The 26,225-nt window shown below is 49.8% G+C and overlaps 2 protein-coding genes and 2 non-coding genes across 7 annotated transcripts; 1 reads left to right on the forward strand and 3 right to left on the reverse strand.

Annotated features, from left to right (window-relative positions):
* The first annotated feature begins 5,178 nt into the window (after positions 1-5,178).
* On the forward strand, positions 5,179-12,069 carry SERPINH1 (serpin family H member 1). 4 transcript variants are annotated; one of them, XM_054830955.1, is made up of 6 exons: positions 5,228-5,322; positions 6,458-6,501; positions 7,944-8,560; positions 8,757-8,855; positions 9,270-9,502; positions 9,685-12,069. In XM_054830955.1, exons 3-6 carry the CDS (start codon positions 7,978-7,980, stop codon positions 9,985-9,987), a joined length of 1,218 nt encoding a protein of 405 aa, XP_054686930.1. In that variant the 5' UTR covers positions 5,228-5,322; positions 6,458-6,501; positions 7,944-7,977; the 3' UTR covers positions 9,988-12,069. The 4 variants fall into 4 exon arrangements, with proteins under 4 accessions (XP_054686945.1, XP_054686920.1, XP_054686930.1 ...); XM_054830970.1 differs by lacking the exon at positions 6,458-6,501 and having other exon boundaries at positions 5,179-5,322; XM_054830945.1 differs by lacking the exon at positions 6,458-6,501 and having other exon boundaries at positions 5,179-5,322; positions 7,947-8,560.
* A 2,703-nt stretch (positions 12,070-14,772) lies between these two features.
* On the reverse strand, positions 14,773-20,845 carry RPS3 (ribosomal protein S3). Its single transcript, XM_054830980.1, has 7 exons — positions 20,713-20,845; positions 19,773-19,903; positions 19,420-19,513; positions 18,106-18,200; positions 17,053-17,240; positions 15,634-15,830; positions 14,773-14,841 (listed from the first exon to the last, which is right to left on the reverse strand). Exons 1-6 carry the CDS (start codon positions 20,740-20,742, stop codon positions 15,637-15,639), a joined length of 732 nt encoding a protein of 243 aa, XP_054686955.1. The 5' UTR covers positions 20,743-20,845; the 3' UTR covers positions 14,773-14,841; positions 15,634-15,636.
* LOC129201972 (small nucleolar RNA SNORD15) lies at positions 16,149-16,296 on the reverse strand. The gene has a single exon (XR_008575549.1). It is a non-coding gene; the product is annotated as a small nucleolar RNA SNORD15 (small nucleolar RNA).
* On the reverse strand, positions 17,573-17,719 carry LOC129201973 (small nucleolar RNA SNORD15). Its single transcript, XR_008575550.1, has one exon. It is a non-coding gene; the product is annotated as a small nucleolar RNA SNORD15 (small nucleolar RNA).
* Positions 20,846-26,225: the final 5,380 nt, after the last annotated feature.

Consider the following 26,225-nt stretch of genomic DNA (forward strand, 5'->3'; position numbering starts at 1 on the left):
AGCAGAATTTCCCCCCACCACCACCACCACCAAAGCCTTTGCACGTGGGCGCCTGCAGAACCAGGCGAGCCCTGACTAGCTCTGGACGGGGAACCCCTCACCCAACACACGCCGCATTTGCCTAGAGGTGAGGCCACGGTGTTTGAGTGTTACTGGGAACTCAGCTGAGCCTGGAGTCATCCTGGCTGCCGCGGTCCCCGGCCCCCACAGCTCCTCACATGGCTCAGGGAGATGATCTCAGGCTGGATCTCTCCATCAGCCACGGCTGCTTCCAGGCTCCATCCAGATCCGTTTGCTCTGGTTTGGGGAGAGGTTTTGCTGATGAACCTGAGACACGTGCAAGTTCCTCTGCAATCGCAGACGAATCAGTGATAACATTGCTCCTGGGGCTGTCCTGGGAAGCTCTGTGAAATAGTCTGGGGAGGGTTGAACTGATTTGAGAAGGTCTGAGCTGACCTAGGGAGAGTTTATTCAAGGCTGGTTCAGCTTCTCTGTCCATTAGCTGAGAAAACGATGCCCAGCAGATGTGGGCAGGAGAAGTGGTGCAGAAATGGGGGAGCACTCCCACTGGTGCTGCCTTTGTCTCAGCCTTACAGGCAGGTGAGGTAACGCTCTCACCAGGCTGGGAGACACAGCAGGGACATCAAATTTGGGAATCAAGCAGTCTCCCAGGCTCACTGCATTCTCTGCAGGAAAACTAGATGCATTCAAGGTGGAGGCTGCGAAGAGGATCAGTATCACCTTTGCTGCCCCCATCGTGATCTTTGCAGGTCCCATGGTTTTTCATCCTCCCAGACCTAATCCTGCCATGTGCCGTGCTCCCTCCAAGAGCTGTTCAGCACCAGGGTGGCTTCTCAGCTGCTCTTCAGTACCAGACCCACGCTGGCTCTGAACATCCCTGCCTTCCTCATCTACAGCAGAGAAACCTCAGAGGTAAATGGGAGGGAGAGGTGAGGCTCCTAAACTCTGAGGCTCCAAAGGACACACAAAATGTCCTAGTAGGCCAGCGTGGTCCATCTAGCTCTGCTCCACCAGCGACCATGGGAGAGGCAAGCACCTTCAAGGGCAAGCAACCGTTTCCAGCTTGCCTGCCCATTGCCGTTGTGCCAGCCCAGCACCCAGACCTGCTGCATTAGGGATGTTCAGCATACATCCCCATGAGTATCTACTTCTGGAACTAATTAGTCTATTTTGTCTAATCCTTTTAGATTAGATCCCATCTGCCTCCCGTGAATGCAACTGCATGAAAAGGGACTGTCTGGGATCCGTTTTGAAATGATCTCCTGCTAGCTTCTGCCTACCTCCATACTTTTAACTGTGGGATCTGGTGAACAACTTTAATCCCCCGCCCCATTAAAGCTGAGAGTTACAAGAAGGGACTAAGTATCTCCGCTCTATGAATTGCTTTCGTTGCTATCCTTGCTAGAAACCATGCATGATCCTGGAAAGCAGAAATCCTGCACCAGCACTGCTTCATGGAAGCTTAGAAGATGCCAGACTCTGCCACTGATACAGGAAAACAAAGGTCAGTCTCCTGGGTCACTGCAGCCTACAGGAAAGGGTAAATGTGCAAAGCTGCTGGAATTTGTATTTCTACCCAAAGAGCCTGTTAAACTGCAGTTTTTGCTTCCATTTGCCTTTGTAAAAATAAAGTGCTCCTTTAATATATATAATCAAGTGAATTAGCAACGCTGATTTAAATAAGACAAGCCAAATGACCACAATAGCATCATCCAGATGTTTTATGACTAGGCACGGGTTGTTTACTGCAGAGCTGGGTGCAGGACTCCCAGTACCAGTGGGATTTCACCGTCCTCCACCCCAGGAGCTCCCCCGCACCCGGCCCAGGCGCTGGGACAACAGGCTGCAAATCTCCGGCTGGTTTGTCAGGGTGTGTAGGATCAGCCCCATATCACACACTGTTTGGTTTTTTGGGGTTTTTTTTAATTAAAGTATGTTATAGCTCGATAGATCTGCAGCCCTCTAAATCCGAAGGCTCCCCAGGGATCATGACTGCACTTGAAATAACTCCCGACAAAAGAAATGCAAGTTTCGCCTTACGCACAAGTGTGTTTTAAAGCCGGGCGGCTGGAGGGGAGGAGTTGTGCTGGAGAAGTGGATGTGTCTTTTGGCAGCTGGGCCCTCTCATTAAAGGAGCAGAGAAGACGGAAGAAGGCAACTCCCAGCATCGCTCCCCCTTCCTGGTCCTCTGCCCCCATCCCACTGCCGTAGGATCTCCTACGTGGCACTGTGGGGGCAGGGACCGCTGGCCAGAGCGCCTGCAAAACCCGATTGCACTTGGAAATCGCTCGATGGCAACAGAAATCTCCCCCTGCAATGCAGATCAGCCCGATTCCTAGCACTTTTTACCCTGGAAAATACGGTCATGGTCGAGATTAAGCGGTTTGCTGACATTTTGGTAGAATTTACTCGTTTTCGGCATATTCGCATCCTAAAGCCCTGCAGATTTAGTGTGGTTGGCTTAGAGCAAAGCACTCAGGACTGTGTTGTCTGGGGGATGAATTAGTAGTATGGGACAGTGAACGATAGCAGGAAGAGGGAGGAATATACATTTAAAAATCAGGCAAAAACTGAAATAACTTTATGCTGGGCTGCCTGTCCTCAAATACAAAGAATGATTTTTATTCAACTCCAAATTCTCCTTATTGAGGCAAAGCCATTTAAAAGGATTCAAGCACAGAGCCCTGCACTTGTGTCAAAGGAGTCTGGTGCTGGGAGGCATTGAAAGAGATCAAGATTAAAAGTTTTAGAGTTTATTTTAAATTTCTCTGGGAAGAAAAAAAAAAAAAATCTTACATGGGAAGTAATTACACAGAAGGGTTTGAAGGTGGAGCAATTCAGAGCTTGGCAGAGAAAACCAGCTGACACTGGAAGTTTAAAGGAGCTTTTCTCATTTCTCAGCTGGTACATGCTGCTGGTACAGACCAGTAACTTTTCACCTATGTATTGATTGTTTGCTCTCCGTAAATTCATTTTTTTGCTATGGCAATGTAGTAATAAAGCAAAGATTGTGCTATAAAAACCCTGGGGCCCACGTTCTGATCATTTATGCAAACACAAAGCCAAGAAAACTGCTCCAAATATACGCTAGCGTACACAAAAATATTGTTTAAGGTACCTTGAGCTGAATCTCTCCCAGAAGGAAGCTGATCTCTGAACATCACCACTGCGAGGCCATTAGGACCGTTTGGGCACGTTATCATTAAAGATACCTACGTACATAAGGTACCTGCTTGAACGCAGAATGCCCAGGGAAGATGTCAGCTGGAAACGCATTTTGTTCAGGTATTTCTTTCTCCACGCCACTGAAAAAGAAGAAAAAAGAAAAAGAAAAAAAAAAAGAAATCACACAAAGCTTCTTCAGGTATCTGAAATGACTTGGCACCCAAAAGGTCGCCTGGTGAGTGAGACCCCCCTTGGCATTTTTCCCCTGTAACAGGTTTTGTGCAAATGATAGCACGTGGATTAATTCAGCCATAATCAAGGTTATTGGGAATGGATGAACGGGATGAGCTTTCTCACGGCCAGAAGCAAACACCCGGTGAGCAGACCAAACCTCCTGTTATCTGCTACCGCTGTTATCGAGGTCTTGTTGCTGCAAACTGTGCTGTGAGCGAAATCATCGTAGAGACACACGTTTTGGTTTGCTATTAAGAGTTCTGGGGAGCTGGTTTATAGCAGCTGGTGGAAAATTTTGGACAGGGAGGGCTCAAAGGCCTCCCCTCATTTGAGGTGTGGAGTATCTACTCACATGGCATCATCTGAGCGGTTTAGACAGAAGAAAAATGTCACTTTTTGATGCCATCTTCTAGAATCGGTGGACTTATGTTGTGCAGGGGAATGGACAGTCAAAAGATGAGATGATTGCAATGCAAGGTGCTTGCAAGACAACAACCCAGGTCTGAGGGCAGAATATTCAAAGGCAGAAGACAAAAATCAGATGCTGTTTTCTACTATAGCAACAAGACATAGCAACCTGCTGGGACCTCTGTGTTCCGAGGGAAGCGGAGAAACTTGCAGAGCCAAAACCAGGGCGGGGAAAAATGAAATTACATGGTGATTAGAAGCAAGGGAAGACATAGCCATCAGTTAAACAACACAATGATGCAGCATCCTCCTGCTAATGTGGTAACCATCAATGAGGATGGTGCTTAATTACTGGCTGGTACCTAGAATATCACTATATCCCGGATTGCCATTAAAAAAAAATGATCCCATGCCCGCTTAAGATGTGACGGTTGAAACGGAGCAGCATTCAATACTTGTGACTCAGCACAGAAACTTCTCTATGGCACATACTTTGCTGCAAGCGCTCTCGGCCAGGCAGCCTGGCCCTGGGCGGCGTGAGCATTTAACTCCTTCAACATTACTCTGCGGCTGCGAATATTCGCTGCCGTAATGGCCTCTCTAAACTGCATTAAGTTTGCCAGACAGGAGGATTTTGCCACAGCGTTACGTTACGATGAAGAATAGACGCCAACTGACCTGCTGCTCTCACACCTATGGTGCGGGGGGAGATGGGGAAGCACGGAAGATGCGATGGGTAAGAGGTTCACCGCTCCATCAGCTCGGCTGCTGGGGAAAAAGGAGAGGTGGGTGTTAGTGCAGGTGGGGAGATGGATGGAAAAGCAGTGTCTGCAGGATACAGCAATAGGAGGAAGTTCTCCAGCTGCCTGTAACTTGGCCATCAGGTTCCTGCAGAGCAAATGCAGGTCCTCTTGGGGATCACCGAACAGGGTGGGGGCATTTCAGATGGCAAGACATGGCTTGAACCAGGTGCAGTTGTTAAATATTTGCTGTCTGTGACCGCTCTGGTTGTGGCTGAAGCCCTTTGCAACACCCCTGACTTCACGGAGGATGACACCTGAGAAAAAAACAAATAAATCACCAGCCTTGAGAGGTGCCAGGAGGGGCGGGGGGGGGAATAAGATGAGCCAGAACCCCGTAAAAAAACCCGCAAAAGCACGGGTTTGGTTTGGGAGAGGCTCCCACAGCCCTGCTGGAAGGCCTGGCTGGGGGCGGGCAGCGCAGCCGTGCCGGCAGAAGGAGGGACCACGCGTCCCCCCAGCCCCCCGGACCCCCCCTTGCAGCAGCAGCAGGGCCGGGCGCTCCCTGCCATTGGCGGGAGGCCGGGAGAGCTTTATCGGATCCTCCCCTTCCTCTCCCTCCCCAGGCGTTTTTGAGAGGTTTTTCCCAACTTTCCAGAAGTTTCTCCCCGGCCCCTTATATACCCCCTCCGCGGGACCGCGAGGTGCACAGGGGAGCCGAGCAAAGCAGCGCCCCAGCTCCGCACCGCCCCAGGTAAAAAGGGGGGGCGGAGGGGGGAGGGGGGGGTCCGGGGTAACCCAGGTTCGCAGGACCGCTGCCAGACAGGGATGCGGCCAAGCTGAGATTGCAACAGGCTGGGTGTTATTTTGGGGTCCCGCATGCTCCAGGCTGGCCCCATAGGGCAGGGAGGTCGGGGTGGGTGGGGGGGAATGGGGGGGGGTTGCATGGGGGAAGGGGGTCGTATGGGGGGGGTAGGTTGCATTGGGGTGGCTTGGGGATATGTGTACGGTACAGACTGTCCCATGAGCTCGCTCTGTTTTTGGAGAAAAGGCAGAAAAAGATCCCCACCACCGCCTCCAGTTTGCTGGAGATGGTCGCGGCGAAGCTGCACCCTCGTTTTGCACCCAGGAGAAACTTTCAGGGGGTGAAGAAAGAGAAGAGGGGGATAAGGGAAGCACCAACTTGGTCCAAGTGGTCCCAGAGCAGCCCTGGGTGGAGAAAACCTCCAGCCCCTGCTCCTGCCCTGCCTGGGAGCCTCCGGGACCCTGGGCACCAGCCCAGCGCAGGATAGGAGCTCCCACCGCAGCTTCCCTGCGACCCGACTGACTAACCCTGTCCTTCTGCCTGCCCTAACAACGTGTCACGTCCCTCTGCTGCCATGAAACGAACTTCTGCTTGCATGCCTCCCTCCTGCGGCTTTGTCTCGGCCGTGGGAGAAAGAGAGTCCTCGAAGGGGTACATGCCTCTGGAGAGGGTGCGTGCATCTGGCTGGTTGTCGTGGGCGATGGCACCTCCAAATCCTGCCAGGAGAGCGGGTCCCTGACAGCCCCAAGGAGGTCTGCAGGATGCCACGTTGGCACAGGGCGTCCCCTTGCAGGGCAGGGTCGTACAAACACAAGTGATGCTTTTATCAGCTGCACATTCCCCCAAATTCCCTTTATTTTCACCCTGGCTTACAAATTCACCAGTAATCTCAGCTGTAATCCAAGGATGGGCAAAATTTCTCTCTTGCCGCTATGGGAAGCGTCACTTGTTGCAGCCCAGCGCGCCCGGCCAAATTTCTCGCCAGTCTCTGCAGTAATGAACTATTTTTTAAGCTGAGGACGTAAGCGGCGTGGGCTGCCCGTTGCTCGCAAGAGAATTACTCCATGTATCTGTTTTCTTTCAGAATGAAAAAGGCAAACGTTGACCTCACTATGAAAGAGTTTCAAGGTATCTTTAGAAATAAAAGGGAAGAAATAAAAGAAAAACCCTCAGATTTTAAATACTTGCCACGCCCGATGCTGTCTGCATCTTAAAAGTGCATCAGGGGCAGTTTTGAGCCTGTTGCTCTTACGTAGCCGGGATGGCTCTTCCCTTCAACGGAAGGCTTGCTCCCAAAAGGATTTTAGGATACAAATTGCCTCTCTCCCCGAGGCTACGTAATTCCCACTCTGGCAAAGGATCCCTGGTGCAACTGCGCACTCCCTTTGCTTGGGCTATGTGCGTGTTTCCTTCCATATGTAATCCCAGCGGGCCCTTCGCTTCCTGCTCTGTTTGCTTTAACCCTGAAGCTGCCCCGTTGCAGCTTTCTCTTGTCTCCGCATGCAAGGAGCAGCCGCTGAGGCTGGCCAGGAGCAGGGTGGGAGGAGAGGACCGAGGAATGCAACTCCATTGTAGCCTTGGGCATGATGCAGCCTGTCCAGGAAAAGCTCGCTTTGGGCGTGAAGGTGGAATTTAAGCCCTGAGGATCTGCCAGCAGGAAGGTTTGCTGTGAGCAGCGTGAAGTCAGGAGGGAGGGAAGGTCTGGGGACAGGTTGTAGCCTCGGAGGCAGGTGGGATGAGTTCCAAAGAGCTTTCACGCACAGCATTTAGGACTGGTCAGTCCGCAGATTTATCAAAGCTACGAGGTCAGAGCCCTCGCTGGGGACGGGGGCACCTACGTTGCGATGAGCTGCATCTACGTAATGCATGAACGTATTGGGAAGGGGCTCTGCTGGGGAAAAGGAGGGACCCACCACCGTCCTCTGTCCCGGTACCTCCCTGGCAGGGCTGTACAGGCAAAACTAAGTCGGACAGAGCTGACTAGACAGCATTGGATCTTCTCAAGAGGCCCCTCTGACTTAGTGGAAGTTCATGTGCTCCATCTAGTGTCTAGAAAGCTGAGCATGGGGGTACCGCACTGGGGTCCCCAGAGAGGACGATCCCTGCCGTATGCTGACACCCATAGGCCCTGGATCGACGGGCAGCACTGTGCTATGTGACCCTTGGGCAGCAGAAACAGCCTGCTTTTAGCTTTTCCTGACCAGGGCAGAGGTTTGATCTGCTCCTGCTCTGGGGACAGAAATAATCTGTCCATCTTCCATTCCCTGGCCTCTCCTTAAATCATTTACTGTACATGAACATGTAGTATTGTAGTAAAATAGCTTAAAAATGAAGCTTTCATTCAAAATGCACAGGCTCTGCATGCCAGAGTGCAGCCTGGACTCTTGAAGATTAATTGTTGCTCGGGGGAAAAGCCCACCTGGGATCGTTGTACCCCAAGTGAAGCATTGATGCAGATGCTCTGGCTATCACCGGAGCTTAGAAGTGGGTTTCACTGGAAGAGCCCCTGGGGCCTCTGAATGCTCTAGGAAGGGCTTGAATGACGCTAACAGTGAGCTCTTCTTGCCCAGCAGGTCCTCAGAGGTGTTGGGTGCTGCCGAAGCCATGTGGATTATTCCGGTGCTTGCTCTCTGCGGCCTCGCTGCAGCTGTGCCCTCAGAGGACAGGAAGCTGAGCGACAAGGCAACAACGTTGGCTGACCGCAGCGCAACGCTGGCCTTCAACCTCTACCATGCCATGGCAAAAGACAAGAACATGGAGAACATCCTGCTGTCCCCCGTGGTTGTGGCCTCTTCCCTCGGCCTCGTGTCCCTCGGGGGCAAAGCCACAACTGCCTCCCAAGCCAAGGCAGTGCTCAGCGCAGACAAACTGAATGATGACTACGTGCACAGCGGATTGTCCGAGCTCCTGAACGAGGTCAGTAATAGCACAGCCCGCAATGTCACCTGGAAGATCGGTAACCGCTTGTATGGCCCTGCCTCCATCAACTTCGTCGATGACTTTGTGAAGAACAGCAAGAAACACTACAACTACGAGCACTCCAAGATCAACTTCCGAGACAAGAGGAGCGCCTTGAAATCCATTAACGAGTGGGCAGCCCAGACCACGGATGGGAAACTCCCAGAGGTTACGAAAGATGTTGAGAAAACTGATGGAGCCCTCATTGTCAATGCCATGTTCTTCAAGCGTAAGTTCTACCTTCAATTCTTGCTACGAGTGAACCCAAACCTAGCCTGAGCCAACACTTAGCAGCCCAAATGAGAAGGTGAACAAATCCTAGGTCCACTGGAAGCATGCTCTTTTTCAGAGCTAGTAGTTAGGAACCGTGCATGAAATCACCCCCCATTCCCTTTTCTTACAAGCTGAATTTCTCTCTCCTGTAGCTCACTGGGATGAGAAGTTCCATCATAAGATGGTGGACAACCGTGGCTTCATGGTGACCCGTTCCTACACTGTGGGAGTTCCCATGATGCATCGCACAGGTAAGTCGCAAACCTCCTGCCCCGTGTCAAGAACAACTGGAGTTACGCTTGCTGCTGCTCCGTCACCCGGTTTTCCACCAACTGCTTCCAAGATTGTTTTGCCTCATGGTCAATGAGTGAGAGAGAACAAAGCAGGGTGTGCTTGTTCTGCTGATTCAGTCTCTCTGTGAGCAGAGAGAATCCATGTTTACTATTGGGTGCTTGGCTGTTAGGAATAAATCCAAGCTCATCAAGCAAACAAGAGCCACAGTTGGGAGTTGTTGCCAACTCCAGTAACACTGGGCCAGTTCCCAAAACAGTGTTCAGACTCGCCTTCCTTGCTGGTCAAGGAAAGTCCAGGGTGAATTCACAACAAGGTTGTGGATAGCTTTGCCTCTGCTCCACATCTCACCATTTCCTGCTTCTGATTCCAAGGTCTCTACAATTACTATGATGATGAGACAGAGAAGCTCCAGGTGGTAGAGATGCCACTTGCTCACAAGCTCTCCAGCATGATCTTTATCATGCCAAACCATGTGGAGCCTCTGGAGAGGGTTGAGAAACTGCTGAACAAGGAGCAGCTAAAGGCCTGGGCTGGCAAGATGAAGAAGAGATCAGTGGCCATCTCGCTGCCTAAAGTCATCCTGGAAGTCAGCCATGATCTTCAGGTAAAGGAGGTCCTTAAAGAAAACACTTGGGCCTTACAGTTCTTTGGGGTGGGAGAGAAGATAGTGGGATGATGGGTTATCTGTGCCTGTCGTCCTTTTTCCAGCAGCCAGCCTAACCATGGCTGGAAAGGATTGCACCGTGTCATCTCTGGGAGGGTTGCTGACCTCTTTTCTCCTCCTAGAAACACTTGGCTGATCTGGGCCTGACCGAAGCCATTGACAAAACCAAGGCTGACTTGTCAAAGATCTCTGGCAAGAAAGATCTTTACCTGTCCAACGTCTTCCATGCTGCTGCTCTTGAATGGGACACAGAAGGGAACCCCTACGATGCTGACATCTACGGCCGAGAGGAGATGAGGAACCCCAAACTCTTCTATGCTGACCACCCCTTCATCTTCATGATCAAGGACAATAAAACCAACTCCATTCTCTTCATCGGCAGGCTCGTGAGGCCCAAAGGCGACAAGATGCGTGATGAGTTGTAGTTAGTTTGTTGGGTTTTTTTCCCCAGAGCTTTGGTTTGTGTGTTTTTTAGTGGGGGGATTTCAAAAAAGGGGAAACACTATTTTGTATCCTTCTCGAACTATGGGTGCTATTCAGACCAGGGTGCATTGTGATGAGAAATCAGCATACACTTTACCTCACCCCAAAATACTTATTGCACAAACCCACCTCCAGAGAGGAGCAGGGGAGCCTGGCACAAGAGGGTCACCAGGAGCGGAAGGGAATTGGCATGCATTGTCTCAGCTACTGGCATCCTCAGGTGAGATGTTCGGGCTGATGCCTGGCTCCTCCCTGCACTAGAGTTAAGCCTCCAGCTAAGTACCTTGCTGCTACCATCAGCCCTGCAAAGGCACAAGCCCTCCACCCTTCCATCTCAAATTCTTCTGCACGTTCAGCTCTGCCACTTGCTTTTCTCCCCCTTTGATGCTACACGGCACCACACCAGAGCCGCTCTGGTTGCTTTGCAGTTGTTCCTTGCTTCTATCTTCAGCGGTACATAACAGCAGAAAGGGCCAATTCTGCGGTCCAGCCCCCTCTGTGGCCCTGGGAGCAGAGCAGGACCATGACTGCATGTAAGAATGGAGATTGTATGGAGTTGTGTCCTTCTGTCCTGCCTAACCCTGCTCTGCATGACTCTTAGATGTTTCAACCACAGCAGGTCATCAGCTCCTTAGCTAGAACTCTCACTGCAAAGCCAAATGCAGCTTTACTCAACACCTCACAGAGAAGTAAGTGGCCAAAGAGCAGATGGGCTTCTAGAAAGAAACCTGAGGTCCCTTCAACACTCTTGCCTGACAGAAATGGCTGTGCTCCTCCCCTCTGGGGATCACAAAGGGTGCTCTTGGGCCAACATCTGCAATTAAACATCCTGTACCAGGCAAATAGAGGAACTCCACTTCTCTTGGTGGTTCTGCATCAGCACATAGGGCTGGGAGAGACAGTTACCGCTGTGAAGGTTCTCCCAGATACGACCAGGGCTGGTCCTGTAGCAGGTCAAGGGATTCCCGCTGGCTTCTCACAGGGAAAGGATCAGGTTCAGTTCCACTTTCTTGTTTAAAGACAAAGCTTTAGAGCTGCCGTTACCCAACTTCCTAATGACCCTTTTCTGAAGCTCCTCTCGTCTGTGATACTTTAGCTCCCTGTTGGCTGACCTGGATAAGGGCACACTGAAAGACAAATGTATTTATAATTATACTCGTATTTATGTCTGATAATTAGCAAGTTTCACAGCCTGCTCCAGCCTAGACTTGGCTTCCTAGCTTCAAGGGATATCATCAGGTTAATACTAAAGAAGTAACTGATAGGATCCCATAACCATTGAAGCATGTGTCGGGTAAGCTTTGCTACGCACCGAGAGACATCGCAAAGTATTAAAATTTTGAGAGAAATCTGTGCATCACAGTCTAAGTGCCAGTTCTTTGAAACCAGCAAGGACAGTGAACTGCATTGCTTTTTTATTTCCCTGCCAATGTGCTTGCTGTCCGGTTGCTACAGAGATGCCCAATACTGCATTTTGTCTGACCATACACAGGACTATTTCTGCTTATTTATTTACAACTACAAAGTCTCTTATGAGGAGTTTCCTACAGGCAAAAATACAGCAGCTTGCACCGCCAAGTTTGACCCGACCATGCCTTCTCCAGGTTTGCAAGGTTACACAATTGCCGAAAAGCTTGTCTGCCCTAATTCCTATCCAAGCCAGCCAGAAATGGGAGATTCCTGTCCTTAAGCCTGTTCCCAGATCACATTCCCAGGTGCTTTTCCCTGCGTTGGGAGGTAGGAGGCAATCCACAAGGATGTACTGGGATGCACAGGAAGCCTAAAGCCCAGCGTGTATGCTAGATACTACCCGGTGAATCAGCGCACTGAAACCCACACGCTGTAGCACGTTGTGGAGGATGGGGGGGGTGGGTGGGTTAGGGGTGGGCAAGGCAAGAACACACTGTGGGATATTGTGAATAATTTGCATCATGTGGATGCAGGCGTCTGATGGCTTTTATTGTCTGTTCTTGTACCACACAATGACAGTTGTATAATTTTGCAATAAAACTTTTTCAATGAAACTGGCAGCCACAGTCACTTGCAGGGTTTGGGTGGAGACAAATTACTCGTACAGAAGAGCTTAAGAGACATTCCTTGCCATCTTTAATACACCTTAACAGAATTATGGACAAAAATTACACTTAATACACAACAGATGAATTCCCATGGCACATCCATCACTGGAAAGGAACACTATTAGCAGGTTGGTTTTTCAGTTTTAGTTTTTTTCTCCTGAAACTGCAAGAATCCAGTATCTTTAATGCTTCACAGGTAAGGGACCTACTGCCCTGCCCTTTAACAGGGCAGCAAACAGCTGTTAAAATGTGGCAGCACAGGAATAAAAAGGGAGCTGTTAGCCAGAAGGACCGGCTTTCCTGACCCTACAACCCAAAGCTTCTCTACCTGGGATCCAGTGGAGGGAAATAGAGGAAAAAGAACTGGAAGAACCTGTACCATCACTGTGGCCACACAGGTAAATACACCTTGCACAGCTGGAAGATCCAGCACCATCAGACTCTGCTGGCCCGTGTCCTTCCACTGCTGGAAAGGGATTAACCTGCTGTCCCCATTCATGCATGCAGCCATCTGCCACTCAGTCATGAGCAAAACCGACGCCACAGACACGTCCCCTTTTCCCTACACCAAAATAGCACGTGTCTGGGTCAGGCAGGCACGCACATCCGCGTGGAGCTCCTCATAGACCAAAAAAGCGCCAGGTGCTTGCTGGATCACAGCCTTTCACTGCACAAAACTACAAGCACCATCTCCAGCACTAACCATAGCACCCCAGCAACGCCATCAACCTGGAATACCAATATTGCAACTAAGTTAACAGCTTTCTAGTGCTCCTGAGCTCATCCTACCCCCAGCTCATCTTGCAAATAGCTTTAAATACTCAGGTTTTTCATCCTAGGGAAGATGGCACCCTAAAGACACAGGGAACTGAACAAGCCCCCTACTCCTTTGACAGCTTCTTCAAACAGCTCGTGGCAGTGGTGTGCTCCAACCATGCATGCTAGAAAGGTATTTGGTTCACACACGCAAACCTTGACCATTGTGGGATAATTCTTGATGTTGTCCTCAACTTCTCAAACACGATGGCTCTACCAAGAAGAGAGGCACAGCAATACCACTCAAACACACTACTTGTACATGTCAGTCTCATGCACAAAGCCTTGCATTGTGTGTCACACTTCAGGCCTTCCAGCTTGCACACATTTTCTGCTCCTATAAAGTGACAAAGCTTACCTATCACTTTTTTTTTTTTCAGATTTTTTTTCAAATTCATTTTTAAAAAAATACTGTTGGCATTACTAACTCTAACACTTAACACGTAATAACTTTTTTTTTTAAAGCTTTCCACTGAAAGATGTGCACAGAAACCTGAAAGCAGACTCATTCTCTGACACCCTGAGAAGGCACATGTGTTTCTGACAGACTTGACCAGCTTCCCAGCCAGCACCCTGCCAGGCCGGGTTGCCTGCCAGAGAAGCTGGGAACAGGAAAGCTGAGGCTCACACTTCCACAGACGCTGCCAGATAGACCAGTTCCTGACACCGCCAGTTTAAAACTCCAGTTCATACGTTGTCTGCCTAGTTCCTGCAGAGAAACCTCCTGAAAATGGAAATCTGGATGTCAAAGCTATTCCTAAGCAGCAAATCTTGCAAATTTGTACAATTTTTGTTAATGCAACAAACAGGTTCTGAATTTCGAGAAATCTGAACAAAACAAAGCCTTGATCCTGCACACAACATGTTCTCTTATGAGATCTCTCTCACTACTGCACCAGACTTTGAAAAACATACTGGGAAAGGAGCTGACAGAACTAGAATCTCTGCCTGAAACTTAACCGAATGCTCAATCTCACTGCTTCAGCGCTTTAGCTTGACTGCAGAAGACAAGAACAGCATCAAAAGTAATTCATACAGCAACAGAAGTGGAAACACATCCCTGCCTACAGACTACACATTTCAATAGCATAAGTAGCCTTGTCATCTGTTATCAACTTCGGGATCTACATATGTTATCTTACAGCTCAAAGCCAATTATTAATACAGAGACAAATTAACAGACTGTCTACTGAAGCCTCAAAGGAAGGTAAGTTTTTTCCCCAATCGCTTAAATATATTTCCATCTCAAAGCTTAGGACGGAAGGTTTGAAATCCAGAGCATACACTTTTTTCCCCCTCTAATGTGTAAATACCTACTCAGAAGTTTGTCTCACCCTATATCATCTCCACTAAGGTCACCTGACCCTAACAGGAGGTATAATGTTCCTATATGGTCTATAGCCCTGAAAGTCACACAGTGCACGTCTTTTTAGTGACGAGGGAAATGGATGCACAGAGGTGAAAAAAGCATGTAGTAGAATACAGTAATATTTCAGATGAAGCCAGAAAGGTATAAACTACTGAAACTGCTTTGGACATTGCTAAAAAAACCCTCCCCCTTCTGGAAACCTCAGAGAAAGGGACTGCGATGTATGTGAAGAGTTACCAGTACTACTCCAGTTCATGACCCCCTGAAGACTGGATTGCTGCTCCAGCTCTACCTAGAAATCAGCATTTTGTCCGCACTTTGTTTAGATTGGGATCTGGCAAGTTCACTCCAAAAGGGTAACGCAAGCTGGAAGAAATGCAATAGAATTCCTTCCACACCAAAGGTGGGAGCAAGGCTTTCCTGGAATACAAGTTGGGGAAAAAAAAATGCACCTCCACAAACACTGTCTTTTGTGATTTTATTAAGAGATGTTTTCAGGACAGTCAAGCTTCTGGTTGCAGATGTTACAAACCCTATAACGAAGAACAAAATACTGAGTGAGATGGTGGCAAACCATTTCCCATAACCATTCTCCTACCCAAAACACTGAACAAACAAACAGGCTCCAAGTTTTCAAATTCAATGGCATCTCCCACTTCTTGCATTTTAGCCAATGATCCCCCTTTTCCCCACAGCGAGTTATACATTTTCCCTGGGAACAACCCAGAGCAGGTCTCAGACAATTTCAAGCTATCAATTTCTGCCTTAGAAGTTACTCATTCAGGGAGACAGGATTTCAAACCTTGATTATTTACTTACAAAACTAGCCTACACACTGTGCTCAACATTATTGGCTTCTAAGTCTATCCCAAACTGGATCCCATGAGGGGAGGTATGTGAGGAATATATACTCTGTGCTGTCAACTGCACACTGGTAGCACGTGGTACAAGACAAGACAACATCCAAGGCACTGAACCCTTCTCAGACTTATGTCTCCAAGTCACTCAAATTGTGACCCAAGGTCCCCAAATCCACGCTGTAGAACACAACAAGAAACAGGGCACTTGGACAAGGACGTTCCCTTTCAGACTCATCATCTCATCCTCACTGAAGGGTGCACTTAGCTGGTTTGCAGCTTGCCTTAAACCATGCCTCCTTCATCCAGGGCAATCTCTAAACCTAACCCAGCCGATCACTCCACCTGGTACAACGCAGCAGCTTTTCTTCCCAGTACCCCAGCTACCTGACAGCTTTTTTGGTGACACGACACCTTCTCCACACAGACCCTCCCCAAAGCTACCTCCCACTGCTCACAGGCACTTACCCCTCAGGCTGTGGGAACCGGCTGAGGCATGGCTGGCTGTTCTGGTTTGCCACCTTTCTGCTCTGAAATGGGGGTGGTGGGCAAGATCTCTTCTTTGGGTTCCACAATGCTGACATGGTCTGGCAGAGGCTTTTTGGGGCCAATCTTTCCACTTGGATCCCAGGGCAACATAATCTTTACTTTGATGCCCAGTACTCCTGCAAAGAATGACAGGACAACACAGACACGTTCATTCGACACAAAATATCAAACACACATTCAGTAGTGACAAGCCCCAAGGTTACAATATATGCTATCTGTACCAAAAATATCTCCTGACAACCCTGAAGATGCAAGCTGATTAACACAAACATGCTATAGCCTAAAAATCTAGTTATTGTCAATTTACATCAGTGTGTTTACCTTTATCCAATTCACTGCCTTTGCTAACTGCAGCCTGGGACTATGATGAAAACGTGCTATATCGGGGATAACTCAGCTCACTTTCCAAGGAAATTGCACTGGTTTTCTGCATCCCTTCTCAGACAAATGCCTCTAAATCATCCAATGAATAGGACATCCTGCCCAAGGCAGCCTGAGCACAGCACCACAGAACATGGCACTGAACGGGCTGCAATGACACAAGGACATCCCTTCTGACTCGTCATCGTATCATCACTGAAGGGAAGGTGGAGAATACTTTTGTCTATGCTAGTATCCCTACATCAGGTGTTCTGCAATTAAGTAACCCGAAGCCAGTTAAGACACAGAAGTCACCTGTGTTTTACCAGGGGGAAGGACAAGTGTAAGCAGGCTTGGCTGGTTTAGCTGGGAAGACCTGACAGAGCACAGCAATGAGGGAAAACTGTCTGACACTTGATTTTTCATGGGTCTTGTAGTACTGTGTTCTGTCTGCCTGTCCCTAGGAGCCAAGAGAGCCAGAATCCAAACTGCCAATAGCTCTTAAATTCAGCCAATTTATGTTTCATTTATAAGTTGTTTTGCTACCAACCTCAGGACACAAGTGAGAGTAACTGGAAAATCTAAAGCCACATTCTCAACTGGAAACACACAACCTCCCCACCACTAGAAACATGGATGACCTGGGATGACTACACAAAATTCTGTTGTCTGCTGAAGGCCCCTTCTCCATTTCCCATGCACATAACACAAATGCAAACAAAGTTTACTTCAGAACTCTTAGTTGCAAAAGCCCAAGAAAACAACAGATTTTGAGAGTGGTACCAGCGGTAGCACAATTGAACCACTCTGCAAGATCAGCAGTGCATCAAAATCATGTGAGTTACCACCCCACAGGTGAACAGAGGGAAAGCTCCAACCTGCAGGCACAGGTCACCAGGCACTGAGATCATCTGGCTCTGAAGCACTTACAGAAGGAACCAACAGACCTGCAAAGGGATCTGCATCCCAGCCACTCACCCTGCCGGAGAAGGACGTGACGCACGGCTGTGTCGACGTAGTAATTCACCGGGTCTCCACTGTGGATCATCAAGCCATCCACAAACTTCATGGATTTGGCACGCTGACCTCTGAGTTTGCCGGACACAACCACCTCACAACCCTTGGCCCCGCTCTCCATGATGAATCGGAGGACACCATAGCAGGCTCTGCAGGGAGAGACCAGCCACAGCATTACTCCCACTCTGCAAATCCACAGGGCGTTGTGGTGGCACTTTACACCAATTTCAAGCACGATCACACTTCAAACCTTTGTAAAAATCCTTCCGAATGCAGAACCATGCACCCAAAGCTCTGCCGATGCTACACAAAGTAGTAAAAACCTTCGTAACATTTTAGCACTGTCAAACCCAGCCTAACAAAACTCTCGTGACTTATGGTCTTTGTAAGATTGTGGGAACAGCAACAAGCAAACGTTCTCTGTGACACAAAAGCAGCTGAAGGTGGCCAACCCACACACATCAGGAGTGCAGCTCCCATCCCTTCTCAGACAAATGCCTCTAAATCATTCAATGATGACAGGATGCTCCTGCTGAAGAACCATCCACAGCATCACAGAACATGACACCGCAGACATACCACAACAAGAGCCACCCGCTTCTGACTCGTCATCTTATCATCACCGAAGGGATCTGAGAAGTGACACCACTGTCACCTCAACTACAACTCAGCCAGAGGGCTTGAAAATGTGTTTCACTCCTTGACTCATTTAGTCACAAAGAAATAAATGCAAGTTTTGTTCATACCAGTCAGACTACTTCTGATGTGATGTACTCTAAGACTTCAACTTTTATGGCTGAAATACATTATCTAGCAATTACTACCAAAACTGTGTACTAAATAAACAAACTTCTATATGGTAGAATTATCAAAAATATGAGCTGCTCTCTCCAAGCACAGCATTACTAGGTTAAGTTTTCAAACTAAAGATAAGTTGGCAAGGAGGTTTTTTGAAATGGTATTTGAATCCCACACTTCTCCACTGTGCCGGCATATTCCACTTGCTCTACTCACCGACGCACTGCTAAACCTCCCAGAAGCTTGTACCGCAGGGACTCTGCCTGAGCAATTGCACACAGACCTCTCGTGGCCACCTTCTCGGCATAGAGCTACAAAGGAAAAGAAGTAAACTCAGAAACAGGGCTGTATTTCAAGATAGTTTTAATTTGATAGACCACATGAGCTTGATACTACTCTATGCCCCATCCTCTACACCCAGTTCAGTTAGTCCTTCCACATACACGTGCAGAAGCTTTATCCTCACACACTACACTCCTTTAACTCCTTTGGTGCCTGTCTCCCACTCCTGGCAGAGCTGAGACACTCCACTGAAAGTCAGGAGACTATTAAAACATCTATGGTGCAGTCTCAAAGAGTTGCTGCTTCCAAATAGCCCCACAACATTAGGCAACACTGAAGAGAGGTATCCATACAGTCCCAAGAACTTTGAGATATAGTTTTTACAACATGTTAAGTTACGTAAATCTGCTTAAGTCTTAAAATCAAATCTAAGAAAAGGTTTGATTTTTGAAAGCTGGGAGAGTGAGGTGTATTTAATCTAACATCTCCAAGAGGTTACAGCCTGATATTTCAGAAGCGGCAGACATTCAAAATCATGCACGCAATATTCCTGGAGCTGACAAATCACAATGCACTCCATGAGGGTTTGTGCCATTCAGTATGTTTAAGCATTTGCTGGAGATAATCAGCAATCTTCACTGTATAGCGTGATCCAGCAACACTGGCTGAGCAGGAATAAAAATGTGAGCCACCACCCCAGACCACACATTTTCTCCCCTCACCCAATTTGTTTTAGAGGAAAGTACTAGTAAGGGCATCAGATTTCAAACATTAAAAAGGCAGGAAATTATTGTTGTGTCACTTTACTGTCTAATTCATTAGAGTAACCCACTCAAAAATCTCAAAGATCCTTCCATACCAAAACAGTTTCTCTGTAAGGACAGAAGCATTATGAATTTAATGAGGGTAATGGTGATATATAAATACCAAACATTATGCCATGAGACTACTTCTCACCTCCATACTGGTACAGCAACACTCTCTATAAAATATTTACAGATAAGTTTAAAAAGCTTTATCTGCATCCTCCCTGTTGGGAAATCAGAGAAAACCAGCCAAAGTGACAGTGTTCAAAATACCAGATAGCAAAGCATTTTGTATTTCAGTGCAGGAGTATTTTGTGAAAACAGGTAAAACACACCCCAAGTTATCTTCTAGTCAAACCACCTTTCAGCTGACACCATCCAGACAGTGCACAAACCTAACCGCACAGCCCACTTACTGCTGTTTTAACCAAGACAGTTTTACCTCAACGCTTCCCTCAGGGAAGCCAAACCTCTTCTGCACGACGGCCGTCAGCTCCCGGATGCGTCGCCCCTTCTCGCCCAGGACATTCTGAGTTCTGGGGGGGAAAAAAAAAAAAGTGCAGTACAACTGAGAAAAGTGTCACCATATCTGATCTGGTAACCACCCCAAGGAGCTTGCAGACTGAGCATCTTAGTTCAGGGGTTGTAACACTGCTGCATCACTACAGATTACTTCAGGATCTCTTTCCCAAGTAGCTTGTTGTAATAACATTTACCACTTTAAGCTTCAGCATGCAGCAGCATCCCTTATAGACTTGTACAGCACCTGTGAGTCAACAGCAGCATCTCAGTTACCTGGTGGCAAGTATGATAATCTCAGTCCTGGTTGGAGTTACCCGGACTTCTACTCCAGAGTATCCATCTTCAGCCAGTTCACGAGTCAGAAACTCATTCAGCTCAGCTTTGAAGATACCATCAGCGACAAACTAAAAAAAACCCAAAACAAATGGATCGAGTCAAACTCTGTTCAAGTGCTCAGCCTAAACGCTCAGCCTGAACACAAGATTTTCACATTCTGAGTTCAGGTGAAATTCATTCCTGTGACCATCCTGCAGACTGGCAGTCTGAAGGCAATTCCCTTCTAGCAGGAGCCTACACCACTGCCTGATCCACACCTCGCTACAGCCACACTTCATGCTGAAGGCTGAAAGCATAGGTCGCTGCTATGTCTTGCGGTGGTACTTTAATTCAGTATTAATTTGCATAAAGTAATTAGAAGGGTCACATCCGTTTACCCCACAGGGGCCTGCTGCTAAGGTTCCCACTTCCACCCCAACAGTGCACAGGCCCCAAGCCTCCCTCTCCAAGACAGGCAGAGCCCTGCACCCTCCCGGCCTCTCTGACCTACAGAAACACGGAGTCGCTAAATCCAAACTCTCTCCACTAATAAAAATGAAAAAGCAAGCAAGTTTATCAGCTTCCAGCACTGCTCCGCGCCCCTCAGCACAACCCCAGCCTGCCTCCCCTGTGCACACAAGCCCCGAGCCCTATGCAAGCCCCATGCAGGGCTGTGGGGGCAATTCACGGCTCCCCCCGCGCTCTCCCTCACCCCCGGCCTCCCGCTGCCGCCATGTTACCCGCCGGGCCGCCGAGCCGCATCCGCCGCCATCCTCCCGCATCCGCCGCCATCCCCTCGCCGCCGCCCCGCCCCGGCGAGGCCCGGGGCCGCCCCCGGCGCGAACCCACCGATATGGAAGCTCCCCGCGGCCGCAGCGAGCCGGGCCGCCGCCCTCACCTTGCGCTTCTTGGAGATCTGCACCGCCATCTTGAGCCGCGCCGCCCGGCGGAAAGGAGGGAGCGGGCCCTGGAGGCAGGGCTATATCTGCCTTCCGCCGCTCCCCATTGGGCCGGACAGATCACGTGCACTGGCGGGCAGGGGCCGATGGGTAATGTAGTCCTCGCCGTGCGCTGGTGCGCCGCCATCTTGGGGAGCCTTAACCCTGCCGGTGTCAGTGGGGTTTTTTCCGCGCTGCCAGGCTCCTGTGAACGCTCACAGCTGGCATTAAAACGGCTATAAAACCGGTATAAACGGGCATAGGAGTTAGCAGCATGATAATTCATGTCGATTTGCTACCTGGAGGCCTCCTCTGGTAGTAAAAAGGCCCTCCCCTCACGGCACTGTGGCCAGCCACCCCAGGCCATTGGGAAGTGAGGGGAGCAGCAGAGCCTCTCTCCTAACAAGCTGCTTCTGTCGGTTTAACCCTTTTTTTTTTAGGCAGTCACAGATGAAGAAAACACCCATCAGTAAAAAGGTGTGAAAAATCACAAGCTATTCAGTTATTTCCAGGGAAACATTGGAAGTCGTTGCTGCTAGAGGATGCTGTACTGTTATCCAGTAATTCACTGCTTTGTGTAAATTTTAACAATAGCTATTAAATATTTATAGTTAACTGTAAACACGGATGATAGCAAACTGTAAACTTAAAGCTATCGCAGGTCTTTTGTACTCTGTGTATGCAGCATGTGGAGCAACAGGGCTGTGGTCCCTATGCCTCGCTGCAAGACAAATGATCCAGTAAACAGGACAGTTGTGGCTCCAGGGCAGATCTTCTGTGGGGTTTGGGTTTTTTTTTTTTTCCTCCTACAATGGCATCATCACCTCTGCAGCCTGAGCACTGGGTTAAATTAGGAACAGCAGGGAGGGATTTCTCACTCGAAACTTCTGCGGTGGCTAAAGATGGGGAAAGTGGCTATTTATTTATTTTTTTTAACAGTATAGGTATTATAGGGGATTATGGGCATTTGGTTGTACCATTTCAATTAGAAATACTAATAATGTGTAGAACTGACACATGAAAATACCCACACTAGGGGGTAAATATGGTCTGTTTGGGAAGAGTCAGCAAAGGGAAGTCCTGCCTTGCAAATCTCCCAGAAGGCAGCCAGATGATACAGGGGTAAGGGCAAAAAAAAAGTTGAAACAAGCTTCCTGGCTTTCTGTAAGGCTTGTTTTGGATAGCCTTGTCAGAAGTTTTACAGAAACTAAGCGGCCATGGGTGAAGGCAGAGGCATTGCACAGCTCCACTCCTTACATGGACGCTGGAGGGGTCTGCGCAATTCAATTAAATGTTAGAATTATCAAAAAAAGAAACAAGAAATGGGAGACCATAGTTTCATGGCTCTGTAAATAATTCCATGGCATGCCCCACTGGGTACATCTGATCCTGTCTCCAAAAAGAGACCTGGGAGAGGGTCGGAGCAGGGCAGCAGGGATGCTCACAGGTCTGGGAGCACCTCTGCATGACGCTAGCTGTGCAGGTTGGGGCTCAACCTGCAAAAGATAAAATACGGTCAAGATCTACCAACCCACACAAGCTTCGAGAATATGGGCAGGGTCTGACTGTTCGTGGTCCTCCCACGAACAGCAGACAAAGGCAGTGAGAGCTGGGTGTTTGCTGCAAACAGGTTTGTCACAGTTTCAGTTTTCTTTGGGCTTTTGGCTACAGAAGACGACTCTGGACTAGATTTCTTCTGAGCCAGAATGGCTGCTCTCTTGTTTGTAGGTAGCTGACAGTAGTGGATTGCAGGTTAGGGCCAGTGGTGGTTCAAAATTAGACAGTTGATGGCCCCTGTGTCCCCACCAAGAGGCATTGGGTGTGCCTGGCAGCCGCCTCCCACACTGCTTCTGTTTTTGGGCTGGACTGCTCAAGTCATGCAAAGCTGATGAGTAAAGATCGGGTCCCCATAAACATGCCGGGCAGCAGCGAGCATCACTCTGGGAACAGTGAGGTGGAGAATACACCTCTGATTTGGAGCTGATACCAACCCTCAGAGGGAGGACAGGGAGTAGAGTGGGACCTTTGCCGCCTGGGAGCATGAGTGAGGGGGGGTCTGATATGGCCCAGCCCTCCTCCAGGGTGCTAACTCCTGGGCCCCTGTTAACACTGTCACTGCACCAGCGATGGTATTTTGGGGGTCGGTGTTTTTCGGCTTTGCTGCCTCATTGAGACATAGCCAGGCAAAGCATGCAGGGAATACCAGTATGACCAGTACAGCGCTGGTCCTTCAGACACCCACCCCAGCATCACCCGTGGGGAGCAGAAGGAGGGCAGCAGCCCCTGAAGCCAGCTCTCCTCTTTACCAGGGAAAGGGCTGTTTTGCCACTAGATGTCAGTGGAGACAGTTTCCAGCGTGGGGAACGCTTCATGTCTCTCCTCCCTCTTCCCCAGGGATTCATTTGTCCACGATTTGAGGGATGACGGAGACATCGGCGAGACAGAGCCTGCCTGGAGCAGCCCACGGTCCACTTTGCAAGGACAGCTGCAGGTGAAGGTCTTGTGTCCTCTTTTGTTGTCACCAAACACCTTTCACTCCTGATGTGCCCAACCATCACGCCCTGCCTTCAGCCAACTCCTTCCCATTTCTCTGGGCCTGTCCAAGCTTGGCTGTCCCTCACCCTCCACCCTTCAACCTCTCTCCCCACCCTCTGCAGAGAGCTATGATTTCTCCAGAGAGAATGGACACAGCAGGACACCCCCATCCCCCTTTCCTGCTCCGGTTGTGCCCGCTGTCCTCTGCTCCCACTCTCTTCGCTCTCGGGCTGCCAAAACACTCAGTGGTCTCTCTAGCGGCCCCATCCTCCTCTCTCCTTTCATCTCCGTGCTCCTCAAGTCCCAGTTACTGTCTGTGGACTCCAGCAGTGCTGTTCTCAGCGGCGACTTTCTCTTGGCCAAAATTAGGAGCCATGGCTCCATCGATCTCCCGATTTCTCCCCCAGGGACTGAGGTTTTGGCCAGGCTGGAGCCAGGTTGACCATGGATGGATTTTGGGGGCATTGGGGGCCAAGGGCTCAGACTGGGTTCAGGTAGTATAGACACATACCTGCTTAGGTACTCTGTGAGCTCCTGGTGCTCTTCTCCAGCTGCATCCCGGGACACAGACAAAGCCAGCTCACATCCAGATGGCAGAAGAGGTGCTCACCCCTTCCTAGCACTGTATAAATCACCACCAACACTTCATCCAAGCCTGTATCTGCAACACATTGGCTTGGGTGTAAGGCGCCCTAATTTCTGTCCCTCCAAGCCCGCAGGTTGCTCCTCACCGTGCTTTCTGAACTAACCCCTCAGAGGGACCCACTGAGCCTCATCCTCCGGAGGACCTGGGGCCATTGGGCTGCAGGGAGCTGTGGCAGAGCTGCAGGGGACTTCAGGAGGATGCCCAGGACTTAAAGCAAGTAGGAAAAGGAGACAGGGTAGCCACCTTATGAGTAGATACTAAAGCCAGGGTGTACCTCGAACATCCCCAATCCATCTGGCTGGACCATAGGACTGACCAACACAGCATTTCTGCACTGAATGCAAACAAGAGCGAGCGTGCATGTGACCTTTCCCCAGCCCATCACTGAGACATGAGATGAGCAGGAGAGATCTTGGCTCCGAAGAAAGCTTTCCTTTTTTCTTCCAGCATGGTGCAGTATCGCATTTTCCCTGGCAGCAAAGAGGCTTAGAGGAGCTCCCCTCATTCCTCCCTCACCCCTGCCCCTTCCTCCCCCCAGCTTGGCCCATCCCGCTGTTTCTGGAGCCCGGCTGTCAACCAGCTCCCAGAAACGATCCAACACAAACACACATATATTTTGGAGGAGGTTATTTAAAGCCCTGCTCATTTCCCTGCTCCAGCCCAGCTCCACGGCAGCCTGTGAACACCAAAGAGGGCAGCAAATTGAGGCAGGGGGATGGGGCCAGGCTGGAATGTCTTGTGCAAAAGACACTTGAGGAACCCATGGTCCCAGCACCATGCCAAGTTGAGGGGACATTGGTGTTTGAGGTCCTCACCCCATGGTAACACCAGACAGACAGACACTACCTTTGGAGAAGTGGCCAGGAGCTGAGGATGTCTCTGTGCATGGATCCAAGCCCAAGATCCCCTTAACCAGAGTCTCAAACAATTTTTAAGAAAAGACCCTCCCAACCTGCACAAACCCCACTCTGTTTGCTGGTTTCCAGCTTGGGACCATGATACTTCCAGAGCAGGAAGTATCTGCCCAAGATCATCTTTTTTTTTTTAGGCTGAGTTTACCCAGGAGGGGCTCAACCAATGTATTTCTGGATCCTATAAAGACAAGGAAAGGCACAACATTAGCAAAAAGCCTGGCCCTGACATGCATCGCCTTTTCCATGCCCTATTAAGGAGAAACTATGTGTTGTGTCAGCATTTCAGGGTCAGCATCGACAACCGGAGCCAGGGTCAAGCTACACCCTGGTACAAAGCAGGGGCCTCGGTGGTGTTAGGCAGCAAGAGAATGTCCCCTCTCCCCCCCAGACGTGGCCCGGCTAAGCCAGCGAGCTCTAAGCTGCGGCCTTCACAGCCGGGAACATTTCAGTCCCTTCCACAAATAGCAACGTGGGATTCCTCCCTCAACTCCAGCCATCCCTGTCTGCAGCCCAAGCCAGCCAGCGTGGCTCCCAGAGATGAGTGGTCATGCTCCGAGATGCTGTTTGCAGCAAAATGGGGATGAATTCATCTTCACTCCATCCTTGCTGAAATGGAGGCTGGCAACATCCCAAAAAAGCTGTGATGTGCCTGTACCCCGCACCCCAGAGTGCTCAAATCTGGTCCAGCAAAGCAGCTTCCAGCCCCAGTGAGGCTGGTCGGTGGCTTGGATCTGCAGCGGGCCCAGGACTGTCCATAAACCTCACAACGGGAACAGCTGTCGCTCAAGTTTCCAGAGCCAGAGGGAGCAGGGGAAGGGGTGGCCGCCCTTGGGGACTGCAGCCCTGCTGTCCCCCATTTCCCTGCTGCTCTTTCATGGAGTCAGTCACAAGAGGGCAGGGGCTGCCTCACCATGAGGAAAGGAGCTCGCTTTGTCCCCAAAGCCCTGGATGGATGGAAAAACCCTTGGGGTTGTGACAGTGAAAGGTCCCCAGCTGCATCCCCAGAGCATCACCTCTGGTCGACCTTGGGGCTCCTAGTCCTCTGGGAGCACCAGGCAGTCCCCTGACCTCGCTCCACTGCTGAGGACCTGGGGTTAGTCCCCGTAGGCTGCCACAATGATGCGACCACTGGCTCCAGCTCTGGCCATGACCCTCTGCCTGGCTCCCAGGCACGAGATGGGCACGCTCAGCCTCCCGTCTGCCCCCAATTGATTAATAACCCCACTGCAGCCCCCAGTCTGGCATGGAGCACTTGGATCTCCTCTTGTACGTGCAAAACAGGTTCCCTTTCACAGCTGAGGTCAGGAGGAAAAGCAAGGGATGTATGGGAGGGACGTTACCCCACGACGTGGCATTTGGTGGCACCAGGGACCCCCCT

This window comes from Grus americana, chromosome 1 (assembly GCF_028858705.1).
Source record: "Grus americana isolate bGruAme1 chromosome 1, bGruAme1.mat, whole genome shotgun sequence".
NCBI classification, from domain to species: Eukaryota; Metazoa; Chordata; class Aves; order Gruiformes; family Gruidae; genus Grus; species Grus americana.